This window comes from Periplaneta americana, chromosome 5, assembly GCF_040183065.1.
Source record: "Periplaneta americana isolate PAMFEO1 chromosome 5, P.americana_PAMFEO1_priV1, whole genome shotgun sequence".
NCBI classification, from domain to species: domain Eukaryota; kingdom Metazoa; phylum Arthropoda; class Insecta; order Blattodea; family Blattidae; genus Periplaneta; species Periplaneta americana.
Genome location: NC_091121.1, coordinates 120737125 through 120756525, shown reverse-complemented (window position 1 = coordinate 120756525; position 19401 = coordinate 120737125). Strand labels below are relative to the sequence as shown.

General features: G+C 34.5%; 1 protein-coding gene across 9 annotated transcripts; it reads left to right on the top strand.

Moving 5' to 3' along the window:
• Positions 1 to 796: 796 nt before the first annotated feature.
• LOC138700119 (uncharacterized) lies at positions 797 to 12214 on the top strand. Of its 9 annotated transcripts, none has more exons than XR_011332225.1 (14): positions 797 to 1199; positions 1332 to 1524; positions 1861 to 2020; positions 2141 to 2408; positions 2546 to 2674; positions 2763 to 2974; positions 3053 to 3147; positions 3455 to 3644; positions 3816 to 4027; positions 5222 to 6811; positions 7554 to 7738; positions 10343 to 10451; positions 10545 to 10750; positions 11994 to 12214. XR_011332225.1 is itself a non-coding variant. In XM_069826445.1 (10 exons), exons 3-9 carry the CDS (start codon positions 2246 to 2248, stop codon positions 4286 to 4288), a joined length of 1008 nt encoding a protein of 335 aa, XP_069682546.1. In that variant the 5' UTR covers positions 806 to 1524; positions 1861 to 2020; positions 2141 to 2245; the 3' UTR covers positions 4289 to 4312; positions 4573 to 5467. The 9 variants fall into 9 exon arrangements, 2 of the variants coding, with proteins under 2 accessions (XP_069682547.1, XP_069682546.1); XR_011332227.1 differs by having other exon boundaries at positions 1327 to 1524; XR_011332226.1 differs by having other exon boundaries at positions 797 to 1242.
• The last annotated feature ends 7187 nt before the right edge of the window (positions 12215 to 19401 follow it).

The following is a 19401-nucleotide window of genomic DNA, read 5'->3' as shown; positions in this document are numbered from 1 at the left end:
TAATTATCCTTTATTCTAGGTATAATACAATTGCTTGAAACAAAAAAGTATGCACAATTATCCTCTCACTTTAAACTTCAGTCCACAGTTTGAACCCAGTGACGGCTATATTTCTTTGAGTTCGAGCACCGAAAATTAATTATTGTTTTATTATAGATATAATACAATTGCTGGAAAAACCTAAAAAAAAAAAGTATACAAAATTACCCTCTCACTTTAGACATCAGTCTACAGTTTCAACCCAGGGCGATTATATATTCTCAGTTCGAGACCAGAAATTTAATTAAATTTATTACATTATTGTGTATTATTCATTATTCATTGTGTATACAAGTTTTTAGATTTTTTACAGCAATTTAATTATACCCTCAATAAAAGTAATTAATTTTCGGGGCCCGAACTCGGAAAATATAGCCGTTACTTGGTTCAAACTGTAAACTGAGATTTAAAGGGAGAAGTTCATTCTGTATACACTTTATTTAGATTTTTCGAGCAATTGTATTATATCTATAATAAAGAATAAATTAATTTCGGGGTTCGAACCGTCGACTGACATTTAAAAGAGAGGTTAAAGTGACCGACGTTCATTGTGTAAATATATTCATAGACAATTAATATAATTGTGCTTTTTATATCCCTATAATAAAGAATAATTTCATTTCGGGGTTCGAACCGTCGACTGACATTTAAAAGAGAGTTTAAACCGTTGCTTACGAGATTACACACGTAATCACGTAAGCAACGGTTTAAACCGTCGACTGACATTTAAAAGAGAGGTTAAAGTGACCACCGTTCATTGTGTACATACGTATATTCATAGACAATTAATATAATTGCGCTTTTCATGTACCTATAATAAATAATAATTTAATTCCGGGGTTCGAACCGTCTACTGACATTTAAAAGAGAGGTTAAAGTGACAGACGTTCATTGTGTAAATATAATCATAGACAAATTAATATATATAATTGCGCTTTTTATGCCACTCTAGTGTCGACTACGTAAACTACGCCGTCAATTGCATACATAAAACCGTCAGCCTTCTTTTATTATGGCAGTGCTTTTGAATCCCGTTGTACTTGCATGCGTGCAATAACGACCTAAGCAGGGACCGCTAAACTTTACCAATGCCTTTCACAGAAGACAGTAGAACAAAAGGAAATTGTGTTTCGTTTGGTTCAGCTGTTTTGAAGAATTACGTAATATAGGCCTAATGTTTACATAACCTTACAAATATTTAGTGTAATAAAAATTAATAAAATTAAGATTGAGGTTAGGTTAATGTATAGTTCATATTTTAAAATATAGTAATCATTTCATTTTAAGATTAGGCCTACAACATGTCCAAAAGGAGAGAGATTGCAGAAACTTGTACATCAAGAAAGAAGAGGCGTTCATTGCAGAGCAGCTTACAAGAAGCAGTCGTTAATATGTACGTACAGACAATTGAAGGCTGAAGCAGAAGAGGAAGATGTCTGTCTAACCAAAGGGGCTCTAATGAAAAGAATTGCAGTTCTTGTGGGTGTAAGTACATCTACATGTTTTTATAAATAATATTTGACAGGATGAGCACAGACTTATTCCATAAGGATGCATCCACAATAGACTGTTCAAAATATTTACACAAGGACTTTATATCCTAATCTAATGTAGAGTTTATAATAAACTAATGTGTGAGGTGGAATTTAATCCATATCTGCAACTAGTTTTGAAAAATTTTAAGCTTATAAATATGAGAAAAACCATAATCTTTATGTCTATAGAAATAATTAAAAAAAAGGTGTATTATTTGTTTACATCACAGACATGAAAAGCTTGAAATATAAATATATTAATATAATATCCATATTTTTATTACAGCATTCGTACAATGCAGTTGAAAGAATTATTGCCAAATATGAAAAGGGGCACCCACTGTCTACACCAGGGAAACACAAGAAACGTCCACGATGCGTAACTGGAATTGATGATTTTTCCAAGGAAGCCATTGCAAGATTTATATATGATAGACTGAATCGAGGTAAAGATAATTATGGCAATGACATTTTTAAAAGAATTATATTAAGTTGAAACATTATAGCTTACACTTTACACTCATTATAATTTATATTTTATCATTGCTATTTTTATTTCCATGCAGGAGAAAGAGTAACAGCAAAGCTGGTGCTGGACCATGTATTGTAAAACCACGGTACGTATTTATTTCAGGGATCCCTTTCGTCATTGAGGACGATTTTTGAAAGAAATGGGTTTTAAATGGAACAAAGAAGACAGTCTCACATATGTAAGAGAGAGTGAAGCTATTCAATTCAAGAGGTCCTGTTTTTTAAGAGAATGTGTAAGGAATATGGAGAGTGAGAGTCCGAAGCCTGTCGTTTTTCTGGATGAAACATGGATTTTTATGAATGGTAAGCTTTATTACAATATTAATCAATCAGCTGATGGCTTCATTGGTAAGATAGCTGAGCATTGGATAACAACACTATTTTAGGATAGTGAAGGGAATATAAGTTATAATATTATTCATTCCATGTATATTTCATAGGCTCTGCAACACATTCTTGGAGTAAACCAGCTATTGTTGGTGGTAAGGTTCAGAGAGTCATGCGTCGGCCTGCTGAGGGAGGAAGACTGGTCATCGTACATGCTGGAACCTATAATGGTTTTATTCCTGGTAATATACAGTAGCTACTATATATTGCGAAGTAATTTGTATTATAATATTTTTTATCTAGAATCTAAACATCTTTCATCTTTTACAGGTGCAGATTTAATATTTGCATCTAATTTGAAGACTGGCCAAGATTACCACGGTGCCATGAATAGTGAAACTTTCCAAAAGTGGGTGGAAAGGCAGCTTATTGTTGGTTTGAGAGATGTAGGGCCTTCCATCATTGTTATGGATAATGCATCGTACCACAATAAAGCTGCAGAGGAGCAACCCACAACAAAATGGAGAAAAGATCAGTTAATGGTAAACATTATTTCTATACAATCAGAGCGATAAACAATGCTATTAAGTTTCATTATTTATGTTCCAATGTTTTTGCAGACATGGCTGAGACAGAATGGAGTACCAGTGTCAGACAATGCAAACAAGAATGAATTGCAACAGCTCTGCAAAAGGAATAAAAGCCATTTGAAGAGGTAATTTTCTAAAATGAGAATTCATTAGTAAAATTAATTTTTTTATAATGTGCCATAGGAGGCTGATGTACACTATACTCGCAGTGAGATGAGATGAGAATGGTGATTTATATGGAGCTCCTGGGTAAAACTCTTGTGTTACCTGGATCATGGGCTTGCCCAGCACAATATGGAAATCAGGAGTATGCTGGGGATCTGGGTCCACAGGATTATGAGTCCAGTGCTCTAGCGACTGGGCCACCATGACAGCTATTAGAAAAATGTTTCTTGTTTGTTATAATGTATGATTCTTTCATTCTTGTTTCAGACATATTGTTGATGAACTTTTAGCAAGAGAAGGCCACACAGTTCTGAGACTCCCTCCATACCATTCTTTCTTTAATGCGATTGAGCTTGTGTGGTCAGTGGCAAAGAACTATTATAACAAAACAGTAGCTTCACGCCCAGGCCATGGCTTAGACCGAGCCAAGTCTGTATGGCATGAAGCATTCAGCAAGGTATGTAGTTAACACAGGCATATCTTTCTTTACATATTTAAAAATGCAGTTTCAATACTAGTTATATATATATATATATATATGTAATTAATTATATATTAATTATGTATATTTATATAAATTATAATTAATTTAATTATATTTAATATTCTAAATTCTGTATTCATACAGGTAACTCCAGATATATGGAAGAATGAAGAAAACCATACAGAGAAAATAATTATGAAGTATTATAATCAAGAAGTGAGAAATGCGCCAGAATTTCAAGAGTTCATTGTCGATCTTAGGGATACTGATGAAGAGGATGATGCTGATCACAATGACACAGAAGATAACGAAGAGGTGTTGGCCACTCCTATTGAATCTCTACCAGGGACTTCAAGGTAAAAAACAAGTGGTTAATATTTGTATCCCTCATATGAAATACAATTTGAGTTTGAGTTGTTTTAAAAGTCTATATTACAAAGAGCATTGTAAATAATTTATTGAATATACTGCATCAATTAGTATGCTTTCTCCCACATTTACTTCAAAATATTGATAAGGAGGCTGGATAATCTCATCACTGATAATTTCAAGTTATCTTTCCTATTATTCAGAAATTGCTTAGGACTGAACAACAGATTTTCACTTCCAGGGATTAGGTACCATGGTGCTGCAAGAAGCTGGTGAGTCTTATTTCATCATTCTCTTTGAATACCCCAACCTTTCTAACATCCACGCCATTTTGCACAATGGCACAGCTGATGATCAGACACCTCATATCACAACCTACTATTTTTTTTTTTTTACAATATAAAGTATAGACAGATTTCTGTACTTTAAAATACAATGAGGCTGTATGATCTCATCACTGATAATTTCAAGCTGTGTTCTTTTCTATTATTCTGAAATTGCTTAGGACTTAACAACAGATTTTCACTTCCAGGGATTAGCTATCATGGTGCTCCAAGAAATGAGTGAAGCTTATTTCGTTGGTCTCTTCGCTGAATGCACCAACCTTCCGACATCCGTGACAGAAGATTGCACAATGACATACAGCTGGATAGGCGTATCAGAGCCCATCATTAAGTCAAGGAAAGGAAATGTGTCTCTGATGATCAGACATCTCATATCAAAACCTATCATTGCTTTCTTCCCCCCCCCCCCTTTTTTAATATGATATAGCTAGATTTATGTATTTTAAAAAACCAAGGAATAAATTTCTGTGGGGGTGGTATTTTCCTTCAAAACTTGCCAGGCCCTTGAGATATGCATTGAAAGTTGGCTTATTTTCAACATTTCTGTTTCAGAGCTTGATGTCACATTTTTAGATACAAATCTTATTAATCCAGTGTTAATTTATATACTATGTATAACATATTTTCTTGATTCTAATTTTAATTTTTCCTCCTTTTCTAATGACACGTGATTTATTGACAAGTCCAGTGTTGTCAGCATAATGACCACTAAAAAATTCATTCATTTACTGTTGGTGTTAAAAGGGTTTATGTGTCACAAGTTTCTTGTGTAAAACATACACAGAACCCCTTCTAATTTTGACCATCTCTTAAATCAACTTCTGTCTTTTTTTTCAGTCTCAAAGGATCTTATGATGCCAAGATAGCTCCACCGAATATGATCAAGGGACTACTTAAAGCAGAAGATGTCTGGAAATTCGACAATATGACCAATTTCAGAATTATTAGAACATTGTGCAAAGAACATGAATGCTCGAGGACCATAATATGTCTGTCAGAAAATTATAATTATTTTATTTTTGTATCACTTTGTATTTTCAGAAAAATAAGTTTGATATTACACAGAAAATAGTGAGTTGATTATTTATTGTCTAATTTCTTTGTTGTTGCCTAACTATAATACATTATTTACGTATATTAAGTTTGTATGAGAGAATAAAAAAATATACATGTTAATTGCAACCTGTCCCTTGTCAAAGTATCCTCTCACTCCTGAGGCAAAGGCTGGAATACTAACATTGTATATTATCCTGATTGAATGTATCATTCCATAATGTTCTATATAAATATATGTATATAATAAAAAAAAGTTTGGTTATTATGTCACACACACTTTTCCATTAGTCCTGAAATAATACAAATATTTCAATTCTGTTCCTTCTGCTGGTTGAAACAAATTCCATCATACAAAGTTAATTCTTGCATAGAAATTGGCAATCAAAAGTAAGTACGATATTTTACATTTTCATTATCTGTATATTAACATTTTTATTTATTTAATTTCAAAAATCCCATTGCCCTATTGAATATTTCGAGGACATCATACCAGAAGGGAGTATGAACAAATGCAGGGTTATTGAAATATTTCAATAGAAACTTTGTTTGAACTAACGTTTATTAATTACAGTGGGCATGAGGAAGGATCAGGAATGTACCTTGTTATATAAACAAGGATAGAATAATTATTCTATATTTAAATGGTTCTAATGTAAAGGTGTAGTTTTGCTCATATGCCCTTCTGGGATGATAGCCTCGAAAAAAATAGGGCAATTTAATATATAATATAATTGGGCTGTCTACAATTCCACTTATATGTTTATTCAAATTCTTGCTGAACAGGTTTCAAAGAGGAATGTGTGTACCAAAATAAATGAAAAATAAATAATAGGGATGGATGTAATATAGTTTTAAGAAGAGCTGTTTGCTAGATAAGAGAAACAACAAGGTAGTTTAAGCCATGAACATTATTAACATTAGTGGTTTACGTTTACACACTGAAGTGCAGCCATGTTTGATTACTTGGTAAACATTATATGTTGTGTCGAGTTGTCGGCACAGCATATCTTGAGGTACTAAGATGCAACTTCAACTTTTTTCCCCCCATTACGTGATCACCAGCTGAAATCTAGTGTTTTTGCAGCCCCCACGTTCACTTCACTACTGGCAACACTTACTTCAACACCCACATGTAGATACTAGATATCATGATAGTCATTTTGTAGTTCTTATGTTGGTACACTTGGAATTATTATTCAGGCCTACCCGCTACTCCATTTAAAATTCACTAGATTTATTCAAACGTAATATTGTGCGTGTATTTTATATCGCGAGTTGTGCGTGAAGTTACTATTTCCATCACATCACATAATACAACTCTATGGTGCAATTATTGTTATTATCAGAACTACCGGTATTGTTTGTTTCTAGGTAAATAGAAATTTTGGAGCATTACATTGCAATATTACAATAAATTAACATATTAGAATGTTGTGTTGTATTAAGATTCACTGTTATTTAGTATGTATTAAGATATTATATTACATAGGCATACTTATATTCTAGAATAGTGAAATTTATAATTAGGCCTACAGATGATTCTGCTGAGGTAAGAGCATTATTTTAACTTTAAAACATTATTCATATAAAAATAAATTATATGATATAACAATTACATTTTTATCATAATATAAGGTATTATCCAGAGAAGCTACATCAAAGAAGGCATGTTTCACTGGCTTATGAGAGATGTATATAGTGATAAACACGTGGTTTATTAGAATAACTCTTCTCGGGTTCTCAGCCAGGTGAGAACCCGAGAAGAGTTATTCTACATCAAACGCCGGGAAAGCCTCAAGTCATACACGTGGTTTATTAGTTTGCTGTTATAAAAACTTCCAACTATCCATTAGAATATACAGGTATCAAATGACTTTTTATGTTGAAAGTATTTATAGCTCCAAACTAATACCATGTGTTATCATCTCACAGAAGTCAGTGGAACAAAAGAAAATAGTGTCTCCTATGGTGCAGTTATTTTGGAGAATTACGTAATATAATTTTTTTACATAACCTTACAAATATTCAGTCTAATGAAAGTGAATAAAATCAAGGTTGAAGTTAGGTTAATTGTAGTTCATATTTTAAAATACAATAATCACTTTATTTTAAGGTTATAACATGTCCAGAAGGAGAGTCTGAAGAACTTAGAGGCCTACATCAAGAAAGAAAATACTTTCGTTACAGAGCAGCTTACAATAAGCAGTGGTTAATATGTACAGACAATTGAAGGCTGAAGCAGAATAGGAAGATATGTCAAACCAAAGCGGTTCTAATGGCAAGAATTGCAAATCTCTTGTAAGTAGGCCTACCTGTTTTTATAGATAATATTTGACAGGATCAGTACAGATCTTATTCCATAAGGATGCATCCATGATAGTGTGTTAAAAATATTTACTACATATAATTTAACATACGAAGACTTTTCTGTAACCTAATCTAATGCAACTTCATGATAAACTAATACATGTGGTTGAGTTTACATGCAACTGAATTTTGAAAAATTTTAAGCTTACTTAGAAACACAAGTCCCAAATAAAGTAAAGTCCCATCACTGATAACCTTTCGTATGTATAAAAATATTCTTGTTAGAAATTAAGTAAAAAAAAAAATACGTATTCAATAACGCAGAAGAATATTTTTATTATTGTCCCAAGTACTTCAGTGTATTACCATAATCTTTAAGGCTGTAGGAATATTTAAAAAGGAGCATATTATATGTTTACTTGCTCCAGATATTGTTACACCACAGGCGTGTATGTATAAGAAGCATTAAATTGGACTCTCACTTTGAGAGGGGAACAGAGTTAAGGGTGTTAGAGTGTAAGGTTCTTAGGAAAATATTTGAGACTAAGAGGGATGAAGTTACACAACGCACAACTGCAAGCATTATATTCTTCACCTAACATTATTAAATCCAGACGTTTGATGTGGGCAGGGTATGTAGCACGAATGAGTGAGTCTATAAATGCATATAGAGTTGGTTTGAAGACCTTTGGAGAGACCGAGAAGTAGATGGGAGGATAATATTTTGAGGGAGGTGGAATATGATGCTAGGATTAATATTGTTCAGGATAGGGACGAATGGTGGGCTTATGTGAGGACAGCAAAAACCTCTGGGTTCCTTAAAAGCCATTTGTAAGTAAATACTGTAAATAAAATATATAATCTCCATACTTTTATCACAGCATTCATAGAATGCAGTAGAAATAATTATTACTAAATCTGAAAAGAGGCATATGCTGTCTACACCAGGGAAAAACAAGAAATATCCACAATCTTTAACCGGCATCAGATAATTTTTCCAAGGAAGTCATTGCAAGATTTGTATATGATAGACCGAATCGAGATGAAGAAAATTATGGCAGTAACAATTTTTTTTTTTTATTTTAATAAGTTAAAAGACTGTAGACTTTACTCTTATAATTACTTCTTATTTACCACTACCGGTACTATTTTCATTCCTGTTCAGGAAAAAGAGTAATGCCCACGTGCATCAACGTCTGTTAGTGTAACCATCGGTTAAAATTGTGACCTAATCCCCGATTAAGCATTTTTACGGTGGATCGACCTCGGTTACGACTTAAATAGGAAGTTAACCACAGTAATCTCTAACCGGCCAAATATGAGCGGTTAAAGGAGATAACCAGCAATTAGTAGAGCAAGTAAAGCAAAATGGCGGCCATAACCACAGGTGATTATTTCGAAGACGATTATTATTGTGCAGTACTTGAATTACTTGGATAGAGCATGAGCGTGAAGGTTATTTAGTGGAAAGAGAGAATTCTTGCGAGCAATTAGGTGACAGAAAATTTCAGGAGGGATTTCGTTTATCAAAATCTACAAATGGATCAATTGAAATAACACAAGAACAATCATATTTCTCCTACGGATCGGCTGCTTATATTACGATTCTATGTAACTATTATTTTCTGTATTTTAAGAGGGAATACTCGAATACCAGTATCTCTTTCTCTATGTCACTGGCTGAACAAAGAGAGGTTATGGATGGATCTTAGGATAATGCACAATTCCCTGGTGTAGTCCAAGATCGTACACACATTCCTACCAATTTTCTGCATCCTTTTCCTTTATGGATATTCCATCTTTTTTATATAATAGGCCTACATTTAAATCTAGTAATTAAGTCTATCGATACTTCAACCTAACATTGGGATATAATCATTTTTGGATTCAATTTTCCATTTTGTACGATTTTAACCTAAAAGTACTGAAAAACAAAGAAATGGAACTCACAAATATAACAGCACCCAAAGGCAAACAAATGCAACGCGAAAATGTAGGATACGTTCATTTCGATGTAGAACATAGTGAGCGCAGTCGTTTTTAGACGTTGACTATTATCTTTGCAGTGGTATGGATGCTTTCCTTTAGTCATTTTGTAGAAACAATGTACCATCATAGACTTTACTCTGGTTAAATGAAGTGTCAGCTAGCCATGTTTTAGTAATCGGTGATTATGAATGGTGCACATAAATTACATTTTAACCACGGCTACTGTTTAACCATCGTTTCGTAATCTATGATTACTGCGTTTTTAATCAATGTTGATGCACTTCGCCATAAAGCCATGCTGGTACTGGGCCATGTAACAGGAAACTATGATACATACTTCATTTGAAGGATCACGTTCGTCATTAAGGACAATTTTGAAGGAAATGTGGTTTAAATTGAAAAAAGAGGGCAATCTCACATTAGTAAGAGAAAGTAAAATATTAATTTTAAGAGAATATGTGAGAAATATGAAAAGAGAGGGTCCAAAGTCTGTTGTTTTTCTGGATGAAACGTGGATTTTTATGAATGGCAGGCTTTATTACAATATTTTAAGATAGTAAAGGGAATAAATGTTGTAACATTATTAATTCCATGTATATTTCATAGACTGCAACACATTCATGGAGCAAACCAGTATCGTTGGTGGCAAGGTTCAAGGAGTTATGCATCGACCTGCTGTGGAAGGAAGACTGGTCATTGTACAAGCTGGAACCTGGTAATGTAACTACAATACTATTAAACTATATATAGTGTAGTAAATTTTATTATCTGTTCTTTCTAGAATCTAAATATCTTGTCTCTTTTATAGATGCAGATTTAACTTTTTGCATCCAATTTGAAGACTGGCCAAGATTACTATGGTGCCATGAATACAATCCAGAAGTGGGTAGAAAGGTAGCTTATTGTTGGGTTGAGAAATTTAGGTCCTTCGATTATTGTTATGGATAATGCTTTCTACCACAATAAAATTGCAGAATAGAAACCCACAACAAAAGGAGATGAGATCAGTTAATGGTAAATATAATTTCTGTAGAATCTGAGTAATGAACTGTGATGTTAAATTGCATTATTTATGTTTAAATGGGAATTTTGTAGACATGACTGAGACAGAATGGAGTTACCATTGCCAGACAATGCAAACAGGAATAAACGACACTTGGAAAGGTGATTCTCTAAATGTAAGTAATTCATAATTCCCCCCCCCCCCCCCCCCCAATGGTGGTTAATTGACTGTTTGTCATTCAGCCATATGAAGCGAGTTGTGTAGACCAATTTATCAACACAATCATTGCCCAAGGTGTGTCATAGGAGGCTAGTTTTCGATACACCAACCTCTCCACCATCCAAGCCATGAGGGTTACCATTTTGCACGACATACAGCAGGACAGGTGCATCAGAGGCCACCACTAATTTAAGAAAAGTGAAAATATCTCTGATGATCAGACACCTCATATCAAAACCCACTATTTTTTTAACAAAATATGATATGCCTACAGATAGATTGCTGTACATTCAAATACAAGGATGCTAGACGATCTCATCATTGATAAATTCAAGTTGTGTTTTTTCTGTTGGGTAGGACTTAACGATAGAGTTTCACTTCCAGGGATTAGCTATCGTGGTGTTCCAAGAAGCCAGTGAGGCTTATTTCGTTGGTCTCTCAGATACACCAACCTCTCCGACATCCATGCCATGAGGGTTAACATTTTGCACAATGACTTCCAGCTAGACAGGCATGTCAGAGGCCACCATTAATTCAGAGGAAAGTGAAAGTGTCTGATAATATGATGTCTTGTATCAGTACCACTATTTTTTTCACGAAATATGATATAATTAGATTTGTGTACCTTCAAAAGCAAAGAATTCTGTGAGGGTGGTATTTTGCTACAAAACTTGCCAGATCCTTGAGCTAGATTGCACTGAAAGTTTGGCTTATTTTCAACATTTCTGTTTCAAAGCCTGATGTCATATTTTAGATACCGGTACAATGTTATTTATGCAGTATTAATTTTCACTCTGTGTACAACATAATATATTTTTTATTTTAGTTTTAATCCCCCCCCCCTTTTTCTACTGATATTTACATGATTAATTGTCCAGTCCAGTGTTGTCACCATAATGTCCACTATAATTCTACTAAAAATTAATTCAGTTATTGTTAAATGGGGCTATGTGTAATTACTTTCTTATATTAAACATGCACAGATCCCCTTTTAACATTGACAATTTCTGTGTCAAATCAAATTCTGTCTTTTAGTCTCAAAGGATCCTATGATGCCACCAAACATTAAGAGGTTGGTTAAGGAAGAGGACATCTGGAAATTTGGTAATATAATGACTAATTTAAGAATTATGGCTGATGCAAATGCTGGAGCAAACATAATATGTCTATCCAAAACCATAGTTATTTTATTTTTATATCACTTTGTATTTTTCAGAAAAATAAAGTAAGTGTGCTGTTACACAGAAAATAATACAGTTGATTGTTCATTGTGAATTTTTGTTGTTGCCTAACTGTGATTTATGTTAAATTTGTATAATGAAGAAATAAAATAAAGTTATTTGCAATCTGTCCTTTGTCGAAGTATTCCCTTAGTCCTGAGGCAAAAGTCGGGATATTAGAATTGTGTAATGCTGATTCAATACATCAACTTGTCAGCATTCCATAATGTTATACAACAATATATATATATATATATATATATATATAATTACATCATCCTTCTCCATTAATCCTGAAATAATAAAAATACTTAAGTTGTCCTTTCATTTGGTTGAAACAAATCCTTATTATACAAAATTAAAGTTTAATTCTTTTTGTATAGAGATTGGTCGTGAAAAGTAAGTATGATTTTTAAATTTTCATTACTTGGTTAGTTAAAAATAAAATTTCACTCTTCTCATTGTACTTTTTAATTATATTTATACATGCGTATCTGTATCTATTAAAGAGGAATATGTGCAGCACAAGTGGAAAATAATAGTGATGAATGTAATGTAGTTTTTAAGAATTTTTTTTTTTTTAAGACATGACCATTTAAATTGTTCTTCAAATTTGATTTACGGCACATAATACAATCTTTCGTGGCATAAATTGTTTTACTTTTTTTTTCAGAGTTTTATTATTTAAATGCTCTCCATTGACAATTTGTCCAATTTATTGAAAAGAATTAATATTAGTGCTTTACGTTCAAAGTTGGTAAGACTGAAGTACGGCCATCTTGGATTTTTTAGTACGTCACTTTGTGGGCTGGAAAAGCACTAGATTTTTAGCTTGTGATCAAGTAATAGGGGGAAAATGTCGAAGTTGTATCTTAGTACTTCATGATATGTTGTGCCTACGTCTAGTATACCAAGCGTCGTCTTTCGCTGGTAACGGCTGCGACTCCTTCTCGGGGTCGTCAAACCGCTCATACCAGGAGGAGGCTTTCGTATGTACTCCGGGCGAGCGTACCTAAACGTCGATACTGTAGATGTCAATTTGGACAGCGGTGCCAAAAGGTAATTGTACGTGTCCAGGAAACGTATACGAAATCGTTCCGTCAACACCGACACAGTATCGAAATGTTCGAAATTCTTTGCCGAAATATGGACGCCGGTGTCGAAAAGACGGACGAGTGACCTCACTATTAGATGGCTATCGTAGCCCCTGAAATTATAACAATAGACGGACAACTGTTCTCGGACGTCATCCAACACCGCACGTGGTACGATCCTGTCCGACCGTCTATTCAGTCAGTTCCAACTCAATGCTCTGTGACGTCATAGCGAGCTTCTCTCGTTCTCCGTAGCAATCCAGGTAGACCAGCGAATAGGGATTATAAAGAATGGACACTGAGCGAATTTTCCAGTGTTTTGTTTCTCTGTGCGCCAGCGGCTAGTTCCACTTTCAAGCGCTAGAGGTAGTGTAATCGAGCATACGCTAAAATAATAGAGAATAGAATTAAGGCACAGGATCCAAACATCACCTACCTTATTGCATAATCCAGTAACGCTTTGCTTCAAATAAATTCAAGTTAACAGCTTTTCCTTATTTCTTAGTGACAAACTAGTTGTAATAATAATATTTTATATTTCAGATATCATAAATTATATTATAAAATAATACAATGCATTATTATCGAATTCGTTTAATATTTGTATATAATATAATATAGGTATATGGTTTTACTTCTCGTAAGAGTTTTGTTTTTCCATTTTCAGCGCTATCAAATCATTACATATTTTAATTGTTGTAGGGGTCAACGTCTGAACTCCCATTATAAAGGAACTCTAGAGTCTAGACATTACAGTTAATGAAGGATTTATTATTTTATGGATCCATTTTATTTTATTTGAGTACATAATGTACCTAGATGTATTAATTATATGTATTATATTTCCGCTGTGTCGACTGCTAGCTGGTGTGATGTCAGCGCCAACTCTAGGGAGAAAGCAGAATCTGACGCTCTAGCTGGCTTGAAGGTCATTGAAATCGGTCCGGCTACATCAAAGGTACCGACGCGAAGTGTCCATTCTTTGTAATCCCTATTCGCTGGGTAGACCAGCGATGTCAAGGTCAAGAGCACGTGGACGGTTCTGCGTGCGATCAAGCGCCCACTGCTTGCAATGAACCTATTCTGCAGGCAGCAGCAGAAAATAAGGAGTGAGCAAAGTAAAGTCTATTGGCCTGTCACTGCAAGATGAATTACACTGTTTTTAAATAATAGATAACGTGTTACATTCATACAAGACAACTAGAAATCAGAACATGTTTTGTAGAGTGTACCTCTCTAATAAATGCAAAGAATTATAAAATAGTAGGCTACAATCAGTGGCGTATACTGGTTAAAGGGTTTGGGCTACCGCTGACCCTATTATTACACAAAATTTATCTAACAATTTCTTTAATTTTAATTACTATGGTAAAATTAATAATACAAAATTATTACATTATGTTATATTATAAACTTTTTCTTTTGTAATTTCCTTGGGAAACCGCCGGTAGCCTGCAAAATACGCCCCTGGCTACAATAAATAATAAACATAGCTTCTCCTTAACTTATATAGTTTCAGATAATAGCTAGAATATAATTAATTTTTATATAATTATCTAATACTCAACTAGTATAAAAATATTGTGTTCCTGTTTTAAACTTATCAATACAGAAGTGAAAGAAATTATAGGACATTGTGCATATGGAAAAATGAAATAATAGGACTGCAACAAATAATAAACATAGTATATTTTTATCTTAGAGGTTTTAGATAATGAGGCCTACCTAATTAAATGCTATGTAACTGTTATATACTTAATAATGTACTTATTATATGGACAGCACATTTCTAGAAACAAATTTAAATTCCTGACTTCTCGTCTAATACAGAAGTGTTTCTTCTAGTTTTACACGACACCAACCTTCTTATGTCCGGTGAAATTATGTTTCCTGCAGCATGATGTAGAATAGCACGCTTATTATCTTCTGATAATCTTGGTATTAGTCTTGGTTTTGTGAGGTTCATAAGTGAGGAAAATTTCTCACATACGTGCTTACTGCCAAATATATAAATAATTTGAGCCTCAAATATTCGTTCCCTGGATATATAACCAGGCAAACCGAACTTCCAACTTAACTCTGTTCACACAATTCAAAGAACCTGGAGAGAACTTTTCCTCGGCTTAACCAAAGGACATCACAATGGTAAGGACCATTGTCAAACTGAAAATCTATGAACGACATATCTTCACACTTTTTAGGCAGAATTCATAACGTGTCTACGGTATTAGCATCATACTCTTTTTGTGCATTAAACATATATTTATTACTGTTTAATGTCAATAAAACAACAAAATTTCAATAAATCATTATGTACATCAATAATTTCAGGCGTTTCACATTGCTCCTCTTCGTAACTAAATGCTTTCTATATATCAGACAAAGAACATTTTCAACTCTTTCACTCATAAGAAGTCAGGAGTCCAGTCAGCCTAAAACTTACTGAACGACTTCTTCCTCAATGTGTAATGTACAACCCTTGAGTTCATCAGTGACTTGTACTTGCATGCCGTACGTGCTCTGAACAGTGCATACGAGCGATGAGGCACACTTGCACTCTCGTTGACATCACTGAAGTAGACTCTCGGAGCAGACCGCAACACCAGACCCTATCGAAGCAGTGGTGTATGGCAACTTAGCGTTTATAATACCTAATAAGTAATAATAATATTAGTGTATTAGGAACGTGGTAGTACATGCTATTATACTTAAATTATTTTGGTATCTGACATTTAATGCACACTTAGTTCATGTGAATTTATTCTTATACTAAACTATCAGTCCTTGGCGGCTGATCCTTTCAATAAAAACTCTTTGTGTCAACGCAAGCTAAATGCAGTTAATTTAATAGGTAGGCATATTTTACTTATGTAGAAAGTCATCTGATATAACCTAGATAGCAGAACTATATGTCTTTATATAATTTTATATCTTATTTTGTAGGTTGAAGATATAAATGAAAATGCAAGTGATTGCAATTCTGAAATTTCTGCAAAGTGTTCCAAAATAACTATTTCTGTTGGAAATGAAGTTGACTTATCAGCTCACAATTGTAGAAAAGAAATATTAAGGGGAAAATTAAAATTAATTCAAGAAAAAAACCGGCATTTACAAAGTAAAGTAGCCTCCTTGTCATCTGTATATAAAACACTCGTGATTCTCAGCTTGCGGGTTGAAATAGTGACCAATTAAAAATGTATGTGATAACTTTTAACTAGTGTAAAAATTTAGCATACATTGTGAAAATTCAAGTGGATTTACGAGATTGTAGCAAGAAAGGAATGTGATACCCAAAAGAACTCGAAACTGTGTCTCTAACGATGTTTATAAGTTTATGCAGTAATACAATTGTCTACAATAAGATACTTAAGACAAATGACAGAAGAAAAATGGCAGTATTCTCCTGGCCCAAATGAATTTATATTTTCTAGTCTAAAGTTGAATGTGAATAATGTAAGTGGATAGAAAAATATTGTCTTAATTGCAGATGAAATGTAATTTTTTACTCCATATCGATGATGAAATAGTAGGATTACCTGATACAGGTATTATACAATGAAGTGTGTAATCTATGTTTGGCATGAGCTGGTAGGTCTACAATGTCTCTATTGCATTAATTTATATTTATGTATGACTCTACATATTTGTAATTGGTTCATAAATGAATGGTGTTTAAAAAAATGAGACAAAAGGCATAGCCCATTTAATTATGGTTTTCCTTGAATACCGTATATAATATAATATGTAATTACTACTGCTACTACTGCTATATTTTTCTGTTATGTATAGTAAATCTAATTCTATACCTAATAATTATTTCATATTTGTATTTCTTTGTATTACTGGTATGTATAGCAGGCCTGGTTTCAACATGGCTGCCACTGCTGCGTCTTGGCTTCATAATGATCAAAGGAACAGACATCTACTTTCCTTTCTAGGTATTTCTTATTCTCTACATTGCATACACTGTTATACATTCAACCAGAAATAGTAGCTCTGGCAATGCACAATCCGCCACAGCTCTGAGCTCTGCTCTGACTGTTTCTCTGGGCCTCTTCTCCGAGAGGAAAAGCATGCTCTGACGTCACAACTCGCCTATTTGGAAGTGACTGGACTCTATGTAATTCTTACGTCTGTCTACACGGGGCTCCGTCCCTCCGCATATCAGGCAATCTGGAGTCCGATTTGGGAATGCGCATGACAAGTCATAGACGAAAGATGTGAGGTCATAAACAAACTCTGTCGCTATGTCATTGACGTGTAACAGGGTCCCTAATTTTTCTTTAATCATTACACTTCTCCATATAACAGCCCAGCAATAGCCCAAAGTCTATGTACGCCTCGAAATTCGCGTAACAGACCATACCATGTTTACAATTTGGCCTTTGTTTCGCCTCCAACACATCTGCATTGGAAGCAATTGTGCGGACGCCGGGACATGATATTTTAGACAAGAGTCGCTCAACTTTCTGCCTGCCCTCGTCTTTTCTTTCAAAAATGCATCAAATTTTACAATTAGTCGATAGTCTTATCTACGGGTATTCACGTAATATAAATAAATACTCTTCAATCTCAGGACTCAGATTCTTACGATACAGGACATTACCTCTGCAGATGAATATTTGCAAATTATATTTTCTCATCTGCTGGTGCCACGCAGGAAACTCGGAGATGTGAATTCGCTCATGGGATTCCTCGGCACGAATCTCCTTGTGCAGCCAGGACTGCACCGCATGCCGGCGTTGACTGGCGTTCTGCCCTGGACGATAGCTATGCTAGAGGCCGATGCAACCCACCAACATCTGTGACGCTCGGCTGGTGGTGATGTCCGGGGGACCACTGTCGACCTCGTCCACATCCACAAACACTAGATCAGTCGACAGCGTGTTCCGGGCGGTAGCAGAAACATCACTGTTTGGTTGACACGCCGCCATCGTAAACCATCATCGACGGATGCGGAGGAACGACAGACCAGACCCCGCAGCAGTTGGAAATTCGTCAGGGTCAGTCAGTTTGTTAAATACATCTCCGAAAAAATCGGAGACTTGTAGATCGTCTATATCCAGTATGGAGTCTACTGTCACAGGGATGTGGACTTCAATCTCATCGCCGACGTATCACCAGATTTATGGATTTCGTAACGTCAGGAAATTCTAAGATGAAGTTCACAGCATCGTCGAAATTATCAGTCGTCCAATAACTGGCAGATAAGTCTATGGTACAAACCATGGATCATCTCATGCGCATGCGCTGTTTGGGTATCTGCGAGTTAGAAAGAGATTAATCTCTTTCTAGTTCGTTGGTCTCCCTGCTGAAGCGAAACAAGAGTGCAGTGGGCGGCAGGGCAAGCTGAGGTGACGTCACATGGCATCGAATTGATGATCACTGACCCAGTAAACCTTCTTTCGCGAAAATGATCCCCTCCATATGGAGAATATTGTTGTTATTGACCAATGCTAAGGATCTTGGATTTTTTTTCCATTCTCCTGTGTGGAGAATGTTACATACCAAAATTATTTATTTATCTCGAATCATTCAAAAGGTAAGCCACATTATATAAGCATATTTGTAAATTTATGGGATGAAATAATATTATAATCGATTAAAAATAATAATTTTGGTTTACAACATAGCCACATGTTTAAGCTACAATTTGGTACTGCAATGAAGTCCTTTGTCCAATTGGAAGTCTACTTTTTAATCGTCAGAAGGATAATAAATATCGGAAAATGTGAAATAGGATAAAACAGACACTGAAGATGGCGTAAGGTGTAGCAAGTACGTATAGTGCGCTTATATTATAAATTCCCAAACAATTATGAAATTATTGAGATAGTGGGTACAAGTTATATAATTTTGAAAAGTAAAAGAAATGAGCTTTCAGATGAGACAAACACATTATTTACCAAATTTTGAAAAAATCTGACATTTATAGAGTCGAATACCTTAACCAATAACCAAAACCAAATATAAATTTTAATGCATTTGACATTATTCCAGGATTCCTTGGCTTGGCTTTCGACAGTACGCAGACACTTAATGTCTCGGACGGTTCAAAAGTAGGGCCTACTTTCTGGTACTATCAAAAGGGCCATGCTCCAAAAACTGAAAACTACTTAATCTCCAAGG